General features: G+C 44.4%; 2 protein-coding genes across 2 annotated transcripts in view; one reads left to right on the plus strand and one right to left on the minus strand.

Annotated features, from left to right (window-relative positions):
- Window positions 1–3,465, plus strand: part of ETAA1 (ETAA1 activator of ATR kinase) — a 35,374-nt gene extending 31,909 nt beyond the window's left edge. Inside the window, exon 8 of the transcript XR_015795692.1 lies at window positions 1,751–3,465. The gene's annotated coding sequence lies outside the window, so the exon portion shown is untranslated. The remainder of the gene's footprint in view (window positions 1–1,750) is intronic.
- Window positions 3,466–4,788: 1,323 nt separating this feature from the next.
- Window positions 4,789–14,522, minus strand: LOC103064510 (keratin, type II cytoskeletal cochleal-like). Its single transcript, XM_088138489.1, has 9 exons — window positions 11,816–14,522; window positions 9,797–10,011; window positions 9,179–9,239; window positions 8,873–8,968; window positions 7,995–8,159; window positions 7,301–7,426; window positions 5,869–6,089; window positions 5,458–5,492; window positions 4,789–4,979 (listed from the first exon to the last, which is right to left on the minus strand). Exons 1-9 carry the CDS (start codon window positions 12,329–12,331, stop codon window positions 4,789–4,791), a joined length of 1,626 nt encoding a protein of 541 aa, XP_087994615.1. The 5' UTR covers window positions 12,332–14,522.
- Window positions 14,523–16,940: the final 2,418 nt, after the last annotated feature.

The raw sequence follows: 16,940 nt of genomic DNA on the forward strand, positions 1-16,940 counted from the left end.
AGGGGTGCTGCTCCATGAGTGGCCAGTTGTGAGACCCTGTTCCTAAAGCTGGGTTCATGAGAACAGTTGGGACTGTTGCTTCTGTACCAGCCTCCCTGCTGCATGGCAACCTCCCTGCCTGAGCTGCTGGAGGCAGTCTTGGGGCTGGCGGTGGAGTTCCCCAGACTTATGGTTCTGGGGGATTTTAATCTGCCATCCCTGGGACGTGCCTTGGAGGCAGCCCGGGAGTTCATGGTTACCATGGCAGCCATGGGCCTGTCCCAGATTATTCGTGACCTGACAGTGGCCTCACAGCAGACTTGGGTTTTTTGCCTGAGCAGTGGCAATGTGATCTGAAGGGGGAATTACATCTGTCCCCCCTGTCATGGTCTGATCATGCCCTGGTGGCCTTGAGATTCTCCTATGCCATCCCCCTCTGCAGGGAGGCAGGACCCATTTGATTGGTCCGCTCCCGGCGACTGATGGACCCAATGGGGTTCCAGAGGGAGCTGGGGGTTATACCCGAGGATCTGCTGCACGATCCAGCAGAGGCCCTGGCCACCACCTGGAATAGGAAGGTGGCTGAGGCCTTGGACAAGATCTTACCCGTGCGACCTCTCTTGACCCATCAAGCCCGATACTCCCCATGGTTTATGGAGGAGTTGAGGGTTCTGAAAAGGATTAAGAGACACCTAGAGCACCGCTGGAGGAAAACAAGGACTGAATCCGACCGAACACAGGCTAGAGCTGCTATTAAGGCCTACCTTGTGGCGGTAAGAGCGGTAAAATGTCAACATTTCTCCACTCTATTGAATCTGGCGGCCCTGTTTAAGATCTCTCGATCTCTTTTGGGAAAGGTGGGCCCAGTGACCCACCTACAGGGCCGTGCGGGGAGTTTTCTGGGCATCTGGTGGATAAAATTGCTCGGATACGTTCCCAGTTGGATGCCAAGCATGGGCCATGGCCTGTGGAGATGCCAGGGGTACGTACTTACCCTTTTATCTGGGAACAGTTTGACCCTGTTGGACCTAAGGAAGTCCAACAGGGTCAAAGGAAGGATACTCCAGGCTGTAAATGCCACCACCTGTCAATTAGATCCATGCCCCTTCTGGGTGGTTAAGGCAGCCTGGGAGGTGACATGTGGGTGGCTCCAGGCGATGGTGAATTCATCCTTGAGAGAGGGAGTGTTTCCAGTGGCCTTTAAAGAAGCGCTGGTGCACCCTCTCCTCAAGAAACCATCACTGGATCTCACCGTACTGGACAATTTTTGTCCAGTCTCCTACCTTCCCTTTTTAGGGAAGGTAGTTGAGAAGGTGGTGGCATTGCAGCTTCAGAGGATCCTGGATGAAATGGATTTTCTGGCCCCTTTCCAGTCGGGTTTCAGGCCTGGATTTGGGACTGAAACAGCATTGGTCACACTCTTGGATGATCTCTGGCGGGAATGGGATGGGGGTAGTGCATCCATCCTTGCTCTTCTTGACCTCTCAGCGGCTTTCGATACCATCAACCATGGTATCCTTTTGGGTCGGCTTGGGGAATTGGGGGTGGGTGGCACAGTTTTGTGCTGGTTCACCTCCTTCCTCCAAGGCCGGTTCCAGTCATGGTTGATAGGGAGCGAGAGGTCCACCTCCTTTGTGGGTGCTGTGGGGTTCAGTACTTTACCCGCTCCTTTTTAACAACTACGTGAAACCGCTGGGTGAGATCATCCACCACCATGGGATGAGGTATCATCAATATGCAGATGATACCCAGTTATATATCTCCATCCCAGGTGATTTGAGTGATGCTGTGGCTACCCTTTCGCAGTGCCTGGAGGCTGTGGGGGTCTGGATGTGGAACAACAGGCTTCAGCTGAATCCTGGTAAGACGGAGTGGCTATGGGTTGGGGGCTCCTCTGTATCCAGAATTTTACCACCTTTGGTTCTGGATGGGGTTGCACTACCCCAGAGAGACCTGATGTGTAACTTGGGGGTCCTCCTGGACTCACGACTCCTGCTCGAAGAGGGCCTTTGCTCAATTACGTGCTCAACCAGTTACGCCCTTATCTGGATCGGGAGTCCCTCCAGTCAGTCACTCATGCCCTAGTCATCTCCTGTATAGACAATTGCAATACGCTCTACATGGGGCTACCCTTGAAAAGTATCCAGAAGCTTCAGCTGGTTCAAAGCACAGCCACACGGACAATTTTAGATGCCCCAAGAATGGCACATGTAACACCTTTGCTACATGAGCTGCATTGGGTCCCAGTTTGCTTACGGGTCCAATTCAAGGTGTTGGTTATCACCTTTAAAGCCCTACATGTCATGGGACCTGGTTACCTGAGGGACCATCTCACCCCCATTATATCCACCCGTCCCACCCGGTAGGCAGGGAGGATATGCTGCGGACCCCATCAACAAAAGAATGTCGACTGGCGGGGTCCAGAAAGAAAGCCTTCTTGGCCATGGCCCCCGCCCTATGGAATACTCTCCCCCCAGAGGTGAGGCAGACCCCAACTCTCTTATCCTTCTGGAAAGCAGTCAAGACCTGGCTCTGCCAACTGGCATGGGGCGAAAAAAAGGGCAACGAACCCTGGGGGGGGCTAGTGTGAGACTAGGCTGAAGCTGCCATAACCTAAAGATGAAGCAGGCACGTAAGCAGAGAGCACAAAAGCCAGGAAACTTACCTATGAGATCCCTTCAGGGAGGTAGATAAGAAGGAAGCAAGTCGTTAAGGAAAATTAAGGAAAAAACAAAGGACTTGAACCAGAAAGAGGAGGTTGGGTCTGAGCACATGGAGGCCCTCACCCCAATCCCATCAACTTGTCCTTTTGGGGATAAAAGGGGTCCCAAAGCCCGCCCACTCTGAGTCGTCTGAGTCATCTGAGTCATCCAGACTTGGCAGCTTCCGTCCCTCTAGCTAGTGCCTGGCAGCCTAGTTGGGAAGGACGTGGGTAAGTGTGTGTGTGTATGAGGAAGAGCAAATGTACCTTGCAACCAGTAAAGTTTTGCTGTTACTTTAAATTCACTGGGTCTCTGTGTATTACAAAGAACCTCTCGTGCCTCAGTGTTTGGTTGGAAGTGATTTGTATGTATCCCTAATTATTTCCCCGCTGTTGACCAGGGCTGTGTGTCTGTCTGCTCCAGCTGCACCTATCTGGAAACCCAGGTAGAAAGCAAGGGGGGCTGACAAGATCCGTGTGCCTCAACAGGCTGTGAGTGTGTGAGTGAGTGACCATAAGCCGAACCTGGGAGCAGCGTGTGTAACACTAGCACCTTGAAGAGACTCCCATATGTTAACATCTTACTGACCATCAACATCCTGGAAGATATTATTTCTGTATGTGTTTGGTTTTTATTCTATTTTTATTGTATTTTGTATTGTTTGTATTGTATTTTAATATTTATTGCTGTTTTACTGTGAACCGCCCAGAGTCACTTTTTGTGAGATGGGCGGTATCTAAATTTGAAATATAAAATAAATAAAATCAGAGGCAATAAATTTTTGCTGGGAAATATTTATGAGCATCCCAGAGGAATTTGATCAGCTACTGTGAGAAAAGAAAGTAGAATCCATATACTGTCCTGTGTTTGTTATAACCAACATTGACACTACACTGTTTGAAACCTACTTACTTTATAAGCTTCCTCCACGAGGAATCTGGAAGGATTTGTCTAAAAGGCTTAGCCTCTGCACAGAAACAGCTTAGGAAGTCACCAACAAATTGGTGTACTCTTCCAACAGAGACCAGATCACTTTCACTTATCTGAAGTATTCCATGCTCCAGAATGATGTATGTCCTCTGATAGATTTGCAAAAAGTAGCAGAAGCTTCTCACGCTGTAAGATGTTTATTGTGGGGGGTGTTACAAGAATCTCCAAGAGTTACTTGATTCCTCCAGATCCTTATGTGGTTGCAGTAAGTCATGCTTCTTACATATAATGCAAAATATTTTGCCCCAGGTGATTCTAGGTAAACAGTTGGACTAAATTTTTCAAATTAAAAACCAGCACTGCTAGTTTTCCAAGAACCAGTTTGGCGTAGTGCTTAGGGCACCAGACTAGAAGATGGGAGACTGTAAATTCTAGTCCTGCCTTAGGCACGAAGCCAACTGAGTGACCCTAGGCCAGTCCCCCTCTCTCAGCCCTAGGAAGGAGGCACGGGCAAAACACTTCTGAAATAGTGCTAAGAAGAGTGCAGGCAGTTGCCAGGAGTCAACTTTGAAGGCATCAAAAAAAAAAAAAAAAAAAGGCTTCTGATGGCCAAGAACTGGCCAAGTCTAAGAAGACGCTTGTTTAGATCTTCCCAAAATATATTACCTTGAAGATCATAGGTATCAGAACTCAGCCATCTGCAGTATCGTTATGATTCTAGCTTGCATCCTGACAACATGGCAATAGTGCTAAGACTTTTTTTTTAATGCATTGATTCATATTGATGTTTATCTTAGGTATATGAAACAGGTAGATGTTTTTATAAATTACAACGTGCATTTTATTGGATACACACACCGAAAAGTAAAGCCGGGTTTCAAACTACGGGTTTCAAGCATCAAAAACGAAAGAGAAGATTATCTAGTTTATGGAAACTCTGAAAAATATAGAAATCTGACTTGGATGAAAGAAGGAAAAGTAAGAACACAAGCCTGTGTGCGATATAGTCTGGATCATTTGCAACGCAGAACGCTCTCTACATACAGTCAAAGAAATGGCCTGTTTTACAAAAGCTGAACCCAGAGCAAAAGAGAGATGTATGAATACTGCACAGAGAGAGGTCCAGGCGAGTCACGGTTCACATGTTTCATTTTCAAAAGTACAAGGGATGGGAACTTTAGCTTATGTAACTTGTCTCCGGAGAGGAGACCAACTTTGTGCTAGAGCAGCTTCCATCTCCAAGGTCTGCCCCTCCGATGCTGGTGCTGCCTCCTGCAAAACAGCTACCTCCGCCCAGGCTAAGGCCACTTCCATAGCCAAGAGCGCTGCCAGCAACAGCTCCTCGTGAAATGTTGGAAGAGATAACAGCTGCGAAAAGAAGAGATGGGCTTAGAGAAGGCCCTAGGCAGTTGGTCCAAAGGAAGGCAGCTACCTCGTGGAAATTACAGGAAGGGTTAGCACTGTGGGGTCAGTCAAGACATCTGCCACCCCTCGGCCCTAAAGTGGGGCCTTCAATTTTTCCTTCAAAATGAAATGCTTTTAAAAACCCGTTATTCTCGATGGTGCCGAAGATCAAGTGAGAGAATATGATGATCTTGTTTGAGACGACATGCAATAATTCCAAAGTCATATGAAATCTCAGCATGAAATTCCTAACATCTTATGAGATTTGGTGATGGATCAGGGCTCCTAGAGCATTGCATGTTGAAGCCTGAAAAAACGGTTGAATTCTGTCCTATGGCATTCTCCAAGGGGCAAATAGAAGACAGGATTTTTACCCCATAGCCCCTTAAATGCCACTGCAAAGCAATGGTCCTCGAATATGAATATTCTTCACTATACTTACAGATGTTCACTGCGTCTGCTGCATCATTAGCCAACCTATCAAGAAACAAAAGATGGGTAAAAATTGAAGCACGTTCTAAACATCTGGAGCTGATTGAAAGAAAACCAGTGTTCTATGACTATTGTTCCAATTGCAAAGTCTTCAAGTCCCCAGGAAGCTGAAGGATACAAAGGATGGACTTCAAGGGAAAGAGTCTCCCTATGCCCTCAGAAGTAGATGTTGGTGGGTATGGAATTTTCTGAGGGAGTTTGAGGGCTGAACGCAAGGCCTCCGGAGGCCACAGGTTATATACCCTGCATATTATTTCACTATTCAAGTAATAATAGTAAAAGGATAGACTTTGAGTACAAAGACTTGCACAGTGATAAGGTCGAGACCTGTGCAGTTCTACGTAGATAGGCTGTCACTGACCGAAATTCTTCTCCTTCCAGAAGCTTTCTGTAGGTGGCAATCTCAATATCCAGGGTGAGCTTCAAATTCAGCAGATGTTGGTACTCCTTGAGTTGTTTGGCCATGTCTTGCTTGGCTTTCTGAAGGGCATCCTCAAGTTCAGCCAGTTTCTGCCTTGCGTCTTTGAGCGCCAGTTCACCACGGTCTTCCGCTTCAGCAATAGCTGCCTGTAGTTTGGCACACTTACAGGAGGAAGGAAAGAGAGATTAGTGTAGATCTTCCCCTTAGAACAGACCAAAGAGATCTTCAGATATATTATCCCATAAGCAGGGTTGGACAGCTTATATTGGGCCGAGACCATCCGTGGTGTTTTGCTGGATCTCTGAGACCACTCCCCGAGTGCCAAGGGCCACCTGTTACAAACATCATAAGCGCGGATGGTATTAAGGAAATCATACGGCTATGTGCAAAATATTCCAACTTTGGAAGAGCCATTTCGAGGATTCGAGCTTGCGGCGAAATGGAACATTTTCAGTGTCCCGTGTGCAGCAATTGGTCTGTTGTTTCGTGACTAGTGATGGGATTGTGTTTCTCCCAACATTTTTCTAGGCTAGTTAGTGCAGTAGTAGGATGAGCCATGTTGCTGCTGCTCTTTGCTGAGACAGGATGGGGTGTGGTGTAAATGGATAATTGAAAGGAAAGGAGAAGTACAGAGACCAGGGAGAAGATGACTGCTTGCAGCTGTACGCTGGCCAGGTGAGTTACAGCTGATTGTAAAAGAAGAATTGGTTATGGGAAAGTTACGTGGATGGGCACCATAGATGCTGTGCTGTACTTAGTTTTGCAGGCAGGTAATGTAAAGATTGTCTGTGAATGTGTACTGTTGTTGTTCAGTCATTAAGTCGTGTCGGACTCTTTGTAACCCCATGAACCACATCGCGCCAGGCCTTCCTGTCCTTCACTGCCTCCCTGAGTTTGCTCAGTTTCATGCTCATTGCTTCAGTGATGCTATCTAACCATCTCATCCTCTGCCATCCCCTTCTCCTTTTGCCTTCAATCTTTCCCAGCTTCAGGGTCTTTTCCAGAGAGTCCTCTTTTCGCATCAGGTGACCCAAGTATCTGAGCTTGAGCTTCATTATCAATCCTTCCAATGAGCACTCAGGGTTGATTTCTTTCAGGATTGACTGGTTTGTGTGTACTATTGTGTGGATTGACTATGGGTTTGTACTACTCTTTCATATATATATATGTATCGCTGATACTGAGGTTAAATATATGTAAAAAGTAGCACTATATTAAGGTCAAAAAGTAAAGTATTTCAACTGGGGAATAATCTGCACTACAGAAAAGAATGGGAACGTTAATATCCTAACACTGATGTTCTTTCAGGCCAGAAACGTGGCTGAACAGTACCACAGTATGATGATAACTTTGGGAGAATGCAATAACCTACCTGCTTCTTCACACTTTCAATTTCAGCCTTGAGTCTCTGGACTTGTCGGTTAAGATCTGAAATCTCATGCTTGGTGTTGCGAAGATCATCACTGTGTCTTCCAGCAGTATTCTGGAGTTCTTCGTACTAAAAAAAAAAAAAAAAAAAAAAAGGAGGAAAGTAGCTACTGCAGTTTAATTATTTGAGTGAATCAGTTTTATTCCTTTGTGAGCGTGCATATATCTGTTTGCGTACCAGCCTTTCTCAGTCTGGTGCTTCAAGGGGCTTTGAGTTGCAAATCTTATCACTCCCAGCCCACAGGTCACTGGCAATGCTAGCTGAGAAGTAGAGAGGTTGCACTTGAGTACACCAGGCTGGGAAAGCTGCGTATACACTTTTACTGTAATCCCCTTTGGGGAAAGTACGTTTCCAAAAGTGCAACAGGCAGGTAAGCACTGCAACAAACTGAAAAGGAACTAGTGGGGAATCAGATTTTCCTCCCTTCTGTTCTCCAAGGCCAGCGTGGGGTGCTGCTTCCCTGACTAGTAAGGGATTTGCAGTGAATGGTTGGTGGGAAAATCAGAAAGAAGAAGAGGTAATGTCCCCCCTCTTGGCTTGGCTTGGCTTGGCTAATTCCAATTTTAGAAGAAACAATTGGGCTGCCTCTTACAGCTAGTCCAGTGTAAGCCACTCGACTTTCTTGATGATGATTTACCTTGCTTTGGTACCACGCTTCAGCCTCAGCCCTGCTTCTCTTTGCAATCTCTTCATACTGGGCTTTGACTTCATCAATGATGCTGTTGAGGTCCAGGTTGCGATTGTTGTCCATGGACAAAATCACAGAAGTTTCAGAGATTTGCGTCTGTAGTTCTGTGAGCTCCTGTACATGACACAGCAATAGTCCACTCAGAAAATATATTATGCAGGTAGTCCTTGTTTAGCGACCACAGATGGGACTGGCAACTCGATCATTAAGTGAAGTGTTCATTAAGTGAAACTGTGACTACGCTTACGATCTTACTTCATCTTTTCTTTGCTTTAGAGACCTGCGAAGGTCATAAATGCAAGGATTGGTCGCAAAGTTACTTTTTCATCAGGATCGTAATTGCAAACAGTCACTGTATGAGGCAGTCACTAAATGATGACTACCTACATGAAATGATTGATCTTTGGCAAATGCCCAATTCAAAATTTACAGCGTGCAAACCTTTCTGTTAGGTAAGAATGGAAATTGGCAGGGTTGTTCATTCTGCATACTTCCTTTTGCTTCCCAAATTACTTTCAGGTTTTTGATGGAAAATACAATTGAATCTTCCTTCCTTCCTTCCTTCCTTCCTTCCTTCCTTCCTTCCTTCCTTCCTTCCTTCCTTCCTTCCTTCCTTCCATCCATCCATCCATCCATCCATCCCAGTTTAGAATAAAAGATGCTACAAAATTCTGTTTTAACATCATTGTGGCAACATGTTATCCAGTGTTGGGGGAGGGTGTTCCCACACTGAAACTAATTCAGGAAGATAGATGAATAGCTGTTTCTGGCAGTCCATATATTCATGCGATAGAACAGAATTCAAAGAAAATAATATTGATTCTTACCATGTCATATAGGACCTTGAGGAAATCAATCTCATCCATTAAAGCTTGTAGATTAGCTTCTAGGTCTGTCTTGGCCATGTAAGCAGCATCCACTTCCTAAAAAAGAGACACTGAATTTAATGGTGAGAAGTGAAAGAACTGCAGGGTTATTAATCAGTTATTAATTCCTGATTATTTTTATTTGGTATAAAAATATATACAGTATACACACACAAATGCCCTGTTTGAGGTAAATGTACTTGTTTCTGAGATGGTCCCACCTTTTAACATCATAGCAAGATAGCTACACGGCATACAGCCTCTCACCTTCTTGAGGATTACAAAGTCATTCTCTGCTCCGGTACGCTTATTGACCTCATCTTCATACCTATTCGGGCCAGGGGAGGAGAAAAAGAGCGTCTGCTTAGAGAAATCTAGTAAAGTTGCTGTACTGCTTAAAGGCTTTTTGAAAAAGTCTGACGATATCCCAGAGGTGATTCTCAAATGTGGCTGAAGCTGAAATCCACATTTCCGCAGAGCACCTAGCTGGTAAAGCACTTCTGGGCATTTGACTTTACCAGAGCCACGAGCTGGCTGTGTGAGATCGTAGCATTAGCCGCAGTATAAGCAAAGGGTATGAAATTTGGAGGAAAGATGAAGGGCTGGAAGCCTTAAGAGGCAGCTTGGTGTAGTGGTTAAGGCATCAGGCTAGAAACCGGGAGACTGGGAGTCCTAGTCCCATCTTGGGCAAAAAGCCAGCTCGGTGGCCTCGGGCCCATCCCTCTCTCTCACCGCTAGGAAGCAGGCAATGGCAAACCACTTCTGAAAAACCTTGCCAGGAAAACTGCAGGGACCAGTCCTGGCAGCCGCCAGAAGTAAAAAAGCCTAACTTGATGGCACGCATACATAAAAGAGGGAGCAAAGCTGAAGGTCTGGAAGCCTTACTTGCTCTTGTAGTCCTCAACAAGCTTTTGGGTGTTATTTAGTTCTCCATCCAGCCTTACTTTCTCATTCTCCAGGTCATTCTGCTGTTTCCTGAGATCGTTAATGTAAGCATCAAAAAGTGACTCAGTGTTACTCTTCACGGTTTTCTGGCCCTGTTCCTGGAGCAGAGCCCATTTTGTTTCCAGCACTTTATTCTGTTGTTCAAGGAAACGCACCTGGAAGCAGAAAGACCCAGATTTGGAGTGAGAGGTAGGGGAAGGAGGAAAAGACAAATATTTTTAAAAAGTCAGTCTTTTTAAAGTCCCTGGCATGTTTCTCAAATTGTCTTGACTTGTTCTTGAGTAGATTGTACAATAAAGTCTACTTTTTCTTTTCTTAATATCTAGCGCCCGCCTGCCTGCCTGCCTGCCTGCCTGCCTGCCTGCCTGCCTTCCTTCCTTCCTTCCTTCCTTCCTTCCTTCCTTCCTTCCTTCCTTCCTTCCTTCCTTCCTTCCTTCCTTCCTTCCTTCCTTCCTTCCTTCCTTCCTTCCTTCCTTCCTTCCTTCCTCTTTCCCTCTCTTTCTGAAATCTAACCTTCCTGTACCTAGTGCTCTCTAGATATATTAGGGCTTCAATACCAGAATTTTCAGCAACTTTGTCATGGGGTTTGTATGGTTCCTGTTGCCAAAGGAAAAAGTAGACCCCAAAATTGCTATCAAGTAGGGCTACATGGTCTTCAGATCTCAGTACACCAGTCAGACATGAAGAGGGAACTGTCATAGCTCCACATCAGCTTGTGAGAGCACTCCCTTATTCTACTTAATGGTTACAGCCAGTGTTGCTGCATATTCCTCTAGTGTATTCTGTGGAAGGGACTATGGCTACCCTTCAAATTCTGTACTTCACCAAAGTTGTGATGCAAGTCTCATCTCAAAAAGAGAGACATAGAACCCCACCATTCTAATACACATTTTGAGATGAGGCAAATTGCAATTTTAGATGAGTGAGTGAGTGAATGGATGGGTGAGTGAATGAACTCTAACCCTACTCAAGCATCATCTTGCATGTACTTTGAGTGTGATATCTGCCTCCTCCATATCCCATCATTATTCATCATGACTCAATTCTTCCTCCAACTCTGCTTTGTCCATCAAAGGTAAAGCTTTCTGAGCAGGAGCTACATCATATCTGCATATTCTGTATTTCTAGGTTAAAGGGTTATAGTCATGTGCGTTAAAGCAGCTTGATGCATGGTTATTAGCCAAGAAAACAGTTCTGTAGTTCACACTTCAAATTCCACTATCTTTAAAAATACAATTTATGCTTTAAAGGATAAAGGGGACCTCGGATGCATGCCTTCTTGGCACCTGAGTTCTGAGGGCTGGGGTGGTCACCAAGAAGGCATGCATCCGAGGTCCCCTTTATCTTTTACACTTTACACTTTTAGCCTTCTGGAGAGCTGTGAAGACCTGGTCTTCCTTCAAGCATTGGGCTAGGATGGGGGTTGAGCTGTGAGGATGATTGAGCTGGGGGAAAGAGTACTTTTGTTTTTAACTATGTTTCTTATGGATGGTTGTGAGCCACCTAAAGTTATCATATGAGATAGGCGGCCATATAGGTCCTGTGAATGAATGAATGAATGAATGAATGAATGAATGAATGATGATGCAATTCTGATTCAATTAGATCTCATTTTTTCCACCACTACTGTATAGTGAGAAACTCTACTGACCTATTGAGATTCATTTGAGAGAAAATATGATCTTAGCTTTAGAAACTTTTTCAATCTCTGTTTCTGCAACAGGAAAAAAAAATCCCTACAGCATTTCTCTTGTCAGGTTGCTGTTGCAAGAACAAAAGCAAGGCCAGGAAAACGTTGGCAGGTCTGTAATCTTCATCTAGCTGGTGCCAGCCAGTGATAAATAACAACCATGATGACATGAGCAAAAATTGCAAGAGGAGCTGGAGGAAGGATCTTGAGCTCTTCCCCAGTTCATTGCACCCTAAAATAACAAGGGAAAACATTTACTTTATTCTCACCTTGTCAATGAAGGAGGCAAACTTGTTGTTGAGGGTCTTGATCTGCTCTCCCTCTTCTTTACGGACTTTCTCGATGGTGGGGTCAATCTCCAGGTTGAGAGGCTCCAGCAGGTGGGGATTGATGGTCACTTTTTGGATTCCGCCAGGTGGACAAACAGGGAAGCCAGGGCCAGCTCTCCCACCACCAAAACTAGGTCCAACTAGCCCATAGCCTCCACCAATACCACCGCCAACAGTGTAGCCATTATAGGCTCCACCACCATAGCCATAGGCACCACCGATGCCACTGCCATAACTGCCTCCAACTGAGATCCTCCTGAATCCACCAAGACCATAAAGGCTTTGGCTGCCAAAACCAGCCCCACCGGCCCGTCCCCAGCCAGCACCGCCAATGCCACATCTTCCACCTCTGCATGTACTTTGTGAGCTCCAGTTGGCATGACACAAATTTGGTAGGATGGCAGATGAGTTACTGAAGCCTCTCCTCTGAATCTTGATGTTGGCTCGGTGAGACATTTTAGCTGATGTGGAGCTGAAGAACAGAGGTGCAGAAAGAGGCACAGAGAAAAAGAGCGAGGACACAGTCTGTGAAGCAGAGGCAGGTGAACTTGTGATCTCTAGGTTTTAAGGTTTATTCTTTTATTTATATTCTCAAGAAAGTGGGATTGGTTATGATTACAGTTGATCATCTTTCTGATTAATGGGGCTAGGCATACCTAAGGCTTTTTTGAATTGTGACATCACTCTGTACTGCTGTACACACCCCACAGAAAGGCTAAATGATAAGACATGTTGTCATTGGAAATAAATAATGATTACTTTCCTAAGTTTATGCACTAGATGATGGAGATGAAGCAGAAAATGAGTTCGATTTGTGCTCAAGCTGGGGAAGAAAGAGAAAAAGATGGTGAGAGGTCTTACTCCAAATCAGTTCCTCAAGCCTGTGATGAAGATTGTCTGGGGGTAATCTTGGACTCGCAGCTCCTGCTTGAAGAGCATGTGGCAGCTGTGGCCAATAAGGCCTTTGCACACCTTCATCTGGTATGCTAGTTGCACCCATTCTTCAATTGGGCGGCCCTTTAGACAGTCAATCATACCCTAGTCACCTCACATTGGATTCCTGTAATATACTCTACATGCCCTTGAAGACCATTTGGAAGCAACAGCTGATCCAAAATTCAGTGGTGCAGGCATGCCCATATAACTCCATTGCTCTACGAGCGGCACTGATTACTGGTGGGCTTCTGGTAACTGATTCAAGGTGCTCACTATTACCTATAAAGCCAGCCCTTCTTGGCAAATAGCCAGGTTATCTGAGGGACTGCCTATACTTTCTGCCTGTCCAAGTAAGAGCAGGCAGAGTTCGTTTGCTTCAGGTCCCTTCAATCAAACAATGGCACCAATCAGGACCTAGGAAGCATGCCTTCTCTGTCACAGTGATTGCCCTGTGGAATGATATCCCGCCAGAAATTATCATGGCTCACACCCTAATGATGTTCTGGAGGTCTTTAAAAACATGGTTGTTCTCCCAGGTCTTTGGATAAGGTGGTTGTGGAGTCCTATTGGACTTTTGTTAGTGGAATATTGTCGTCTAGGCACTGTAGTTCCTTTTTATTGTTTTTCTGATTTAAATTGTAAGCTGCCGAGAGTGGACTCAGTTAAATAATCCACTGAACCCATCCATACCCCAGAGTCAGAGTCAATTAAAAAATAATAATTTCAATAGAATCCTGGCAACCTTGCATAAGGTTGCCACATATCCAGGCATTTACTAAACCATTGTTAAAAAGCCACTCCACAGCAGAAATTGTGTTGGAAGTGGCCTGATGCTATCACTCTCTTGCAGCATATGAAGCAATTCAGTAATCAAAAAATAAACACTGCAATCATCTGTATGTTTACTGGGAATTTTTGGGTGGGTGCTTCAAGTCAATCCCGACTCCTGACATCTTTATGGACATCTCCATGCCATTTCCTTGGCAACTTTACAGAACTTGTTTGCCATTATCTTGGGGATTTTTTTCTACTTTTTTCCGCAGTCCAGGGTTGGGAGAGTGACTGGCCCAAAGCCACCCAACTAGCTTCCATACTTAACTCAGGTCTCTCTGCTCTCAGCCCAGCATCTTAACCATTGTCCCACACTGGATCTCTTTATTAGGAAGAGTTTCCATTTAACATTTATTCCTGAGTAGACTGCATGGTGCGGCTTCGGTTAGACATTTACTTCTGAGTACGTTCCACTGAATTCCATAGAACCGATTAATATATGTATATGTATATGTATAAACAAATGTTACAGGGATATGAAACCATCTGAAAAATATTTATATATTTTTATTTAGGGATGAAATTAAGTTGTTCCCCCCTTCCCCCAAATTCTCCTCAGCTAGCTTACATAGCCTAACCACCTACCCCCAGCTTTTTTTTCCTGACTGGCCAGATATTTCTCATCCACCAACATCCAATGATTTCTCAGAAGCTGCTTTTGTTTAGTTTTTGCTTTATTTCATTTGGCTGGTTTTGTTTAGTGTGCAAACCACCCAGTTGGGCTATATTCAATAAATCAAGTTTAAAATAGCTTAGCATGATGCATGAAACCAGCCAATATTTGATAGTTAGCAATAAGGTTGCACCTACTTAATACTTGAATCAGAGGCCATTAGTCAATATCAGGACTATAGACCGGTCTGGGATGTAGAAAAAAATAAAAAGCCCCCCCCCCCCAAAAAAAATGCAAGGGCAAGCTATGTCTTTACTGCTGCCAAGAAACTTACATGGATGTGATCATATAATCCCTAGAACTTGGCTCAAGATAATTTTTATCTTCTTAACAGGTAGCAGCAGTCAGAATTTGACAGTCACTGTCACCTGACATCTAAATCAAATTAGGGAAGTTTTATTTATTCAGCCAAAAGACACAATCCCATGAGGGGCTGATTTAAAAAAAAAAAAAGCTTATAGTAACTAGCAACCTTGGATGATCTTGAACAAAGGTAAACTGGCTTGGACACCTGGTTAGTACATGGAGATATCTATGAAACCACCAAAAGTGAAGCTCAACTGGATGAATGACTCTATGTCAAATGCCTGCTGAAATTTATTTCTGTTATTAAATATCAAATTTGAACTGAAAAATTAAAAGTTCTTGGAAATCTGAAAGTTGCAATTTCATTCTATTCCAGTTCTGAACTGCATCAACCTGCAGAAATTATTCTGAGTGGAGAACTGAATTTTATCCATTCAATGTTTGGATTTGTAAGTTTCAGCTCAGAATATAAGAATTGTAGTTATTCAATGGAAAAAAGAAAACGGAAAAAATGTAGTTATTCACTGTCTCTGTATTCTGATTATGCCTGTTTACAAGAGGTTTAATTTAGAGAGGGAAGTGATATATCTTTAGGATGCTGATCCCCAATCTTCACCCAACAGTTTAGAAGTCTTAAGAGAATTTTCTTCATATGAAATGTCACTTATTTTGAGAACTTGTGGAATGGGTATCAGTCCTTACCCAAAGTTCCCTGTTCACATAAAGCTTTTGCTTTTCCAAAGCCACATGTAGTTAAAAAAGAAACCACAATGGGAATCTGTTTGCTTATTTTGCTGAACAGCAGTTTGTTGCTTCCCCATATTTTTCTGAATTAATCACAGCTGGCTGGCATCACGCAAAGGATCAGTTGTGGCTAAAAAGATATCAACCTATTTTGAATCAATTACATTAATAAAGAAGCCCCAGTCCTTAAACAGGAGGCAATGAGTTGTTTCTCCAGGCAAACAGTGCAAGTTGCACACTTTTTGATGGGCATGGCTTTGTACTCCTTAGCATTAATCTGCTTAGAACTCTTCTCCTTTACCTTCTCATTGAGCAATTTGGAAATTGAAATTTGTAATGGGCAGATCACCAAGAACATGTCTGGTGTACGCTTAAAGCAGAAGAAAGAAGGAACCTTTTCTTGTCTGAGTTGCAATATGCAGCTTTCCAAATTAAGCAAAGGTGATTCATGACTGAATTGGGTGATGCAAGCAGTCTCCCAGACACATACCACAAGGCGAGCCCCATAGTTTACTACTGGAGTGTCTGCAGGTTGCAAGGTTGGGATGGGGCAACAGCAAAGATCTTGTTTTCTTTATCTCCCATTCCTTGAAGATTTTGACTTGAGACTATCTTGAGACTGGAGACTATCTCATCCCTAGCTAAACAGCCTAGGGGCACATTACAGCACTTATTCCTAACCATCCCAAGTTATCCTTTCCCTCTACTATTGTACCAACTTGTAAGCAACTCAAACCACAGATCTTTTTTTTTTTTTTTTAAAAGATGAGATGTATGGTGTCCAGTACAGAGTGAGCCCTCTTAGAATTCCCAAGCAGCACAGCCACTATATTAAAAGAAAAAAAAAATCCAGTGAATTGCCCAAAGACTGGTCCCTATGTGGCTTTTGCCATGTGGGTGCCGTTTTGAATCCCTCCTTGTGCTGAGTGGACCATGTGGTTAGCCATCCAGGTCCTAGAATTCACCAGGTGGATTGACTAGCTTCGTCCCATAGTTCTAGGACCTTTGCCAAGCCATCATGATGATAGAGAAAAAGGTCTTCTCCATCTGCATGACAAGCCTCAGCTCATGGATGGTTGTCATTTTATGAGCTAGAAATACGCTAATAGGTGGTATGAAGTTGCTGTCCACAGTAGTGGCTAATCATGCCTCCTCTCCCCCCTTTTGTATTCAGGAAAGTAAAATACATTGCCTCTTGGAGATTTGAATTTAACAGGAACCCTTGTTAAAGTATATGCTTCTGAACATAAGCAGAGCTCTGAAAGAATACTAAGTACTTTTTCTTTTATCCGCACTCAATCGTTACCGATTCTGCGGCGACTGCCTGGACAAGTCCCTGCAGTTTTCAAGGCAAGTGTTTCGGAAGTGGTTTCCCATGGCCTCCTTCCTAGAGCAGAGCCCAGCTGGCAAGTGCAGGAGGCAGGGTTTCCATTGCTTCGCACCTTTTTCGGGCGTGTGCAGCTTCCGTGTTACTGGCAACTGCTCCCGTCTCCTTTGCAAGGTGCCGCCAGCATTTTTCCTCCCACCGGGGTGAGAGTACCCATTTATCTACTCACGTAAGTTTTCAAGCTGCTG

The sequence above is a fragment of the Python bivittatus genome, unplaced genomic scaffold (assembly GCF_059951505.1).
Source record: "Python bivittatus isolate LINGU-HERP-01145 unplaced genomic scaffold, Pbiv_v1 ctg000220_np1212, whole genome shotgun sequence".
NCBI classification, from domain to species: Eukaryota; Metazoa; Chordata; class Lepidosauria; order Squamata; family Pythonidae; genus Python; species Python bivittatus.

What these genes read in the sequence shown, in the direction of transcription:
- LOC103064510 (XM_088138489.1), bottom strand. Translation starts at nt 12,331, where the DNA reads ATGTCTCACCGAGCCAACATCAAGATTCAGAGGAGAGGCTTCAGTAAC. An exon ending in TTGCCTCCTTCATTGACAAG is followed by an intron (nt 10,012 to 11,815) that starts GTGAGAATAAAG and finishes TTCTGCTTCCAG; the next exon opens with GTGCGTTTCCTTGAACAACA. An exon ending in TTGAAAGTGTGAAGAAGCAG is followed by an intron (nt 6,090 to 7,300) that starts GTAGGTTATTGC and finishes TCCTCCTGTAAG; the next exon opens with TGTGCCAAACTACAGGCAGC.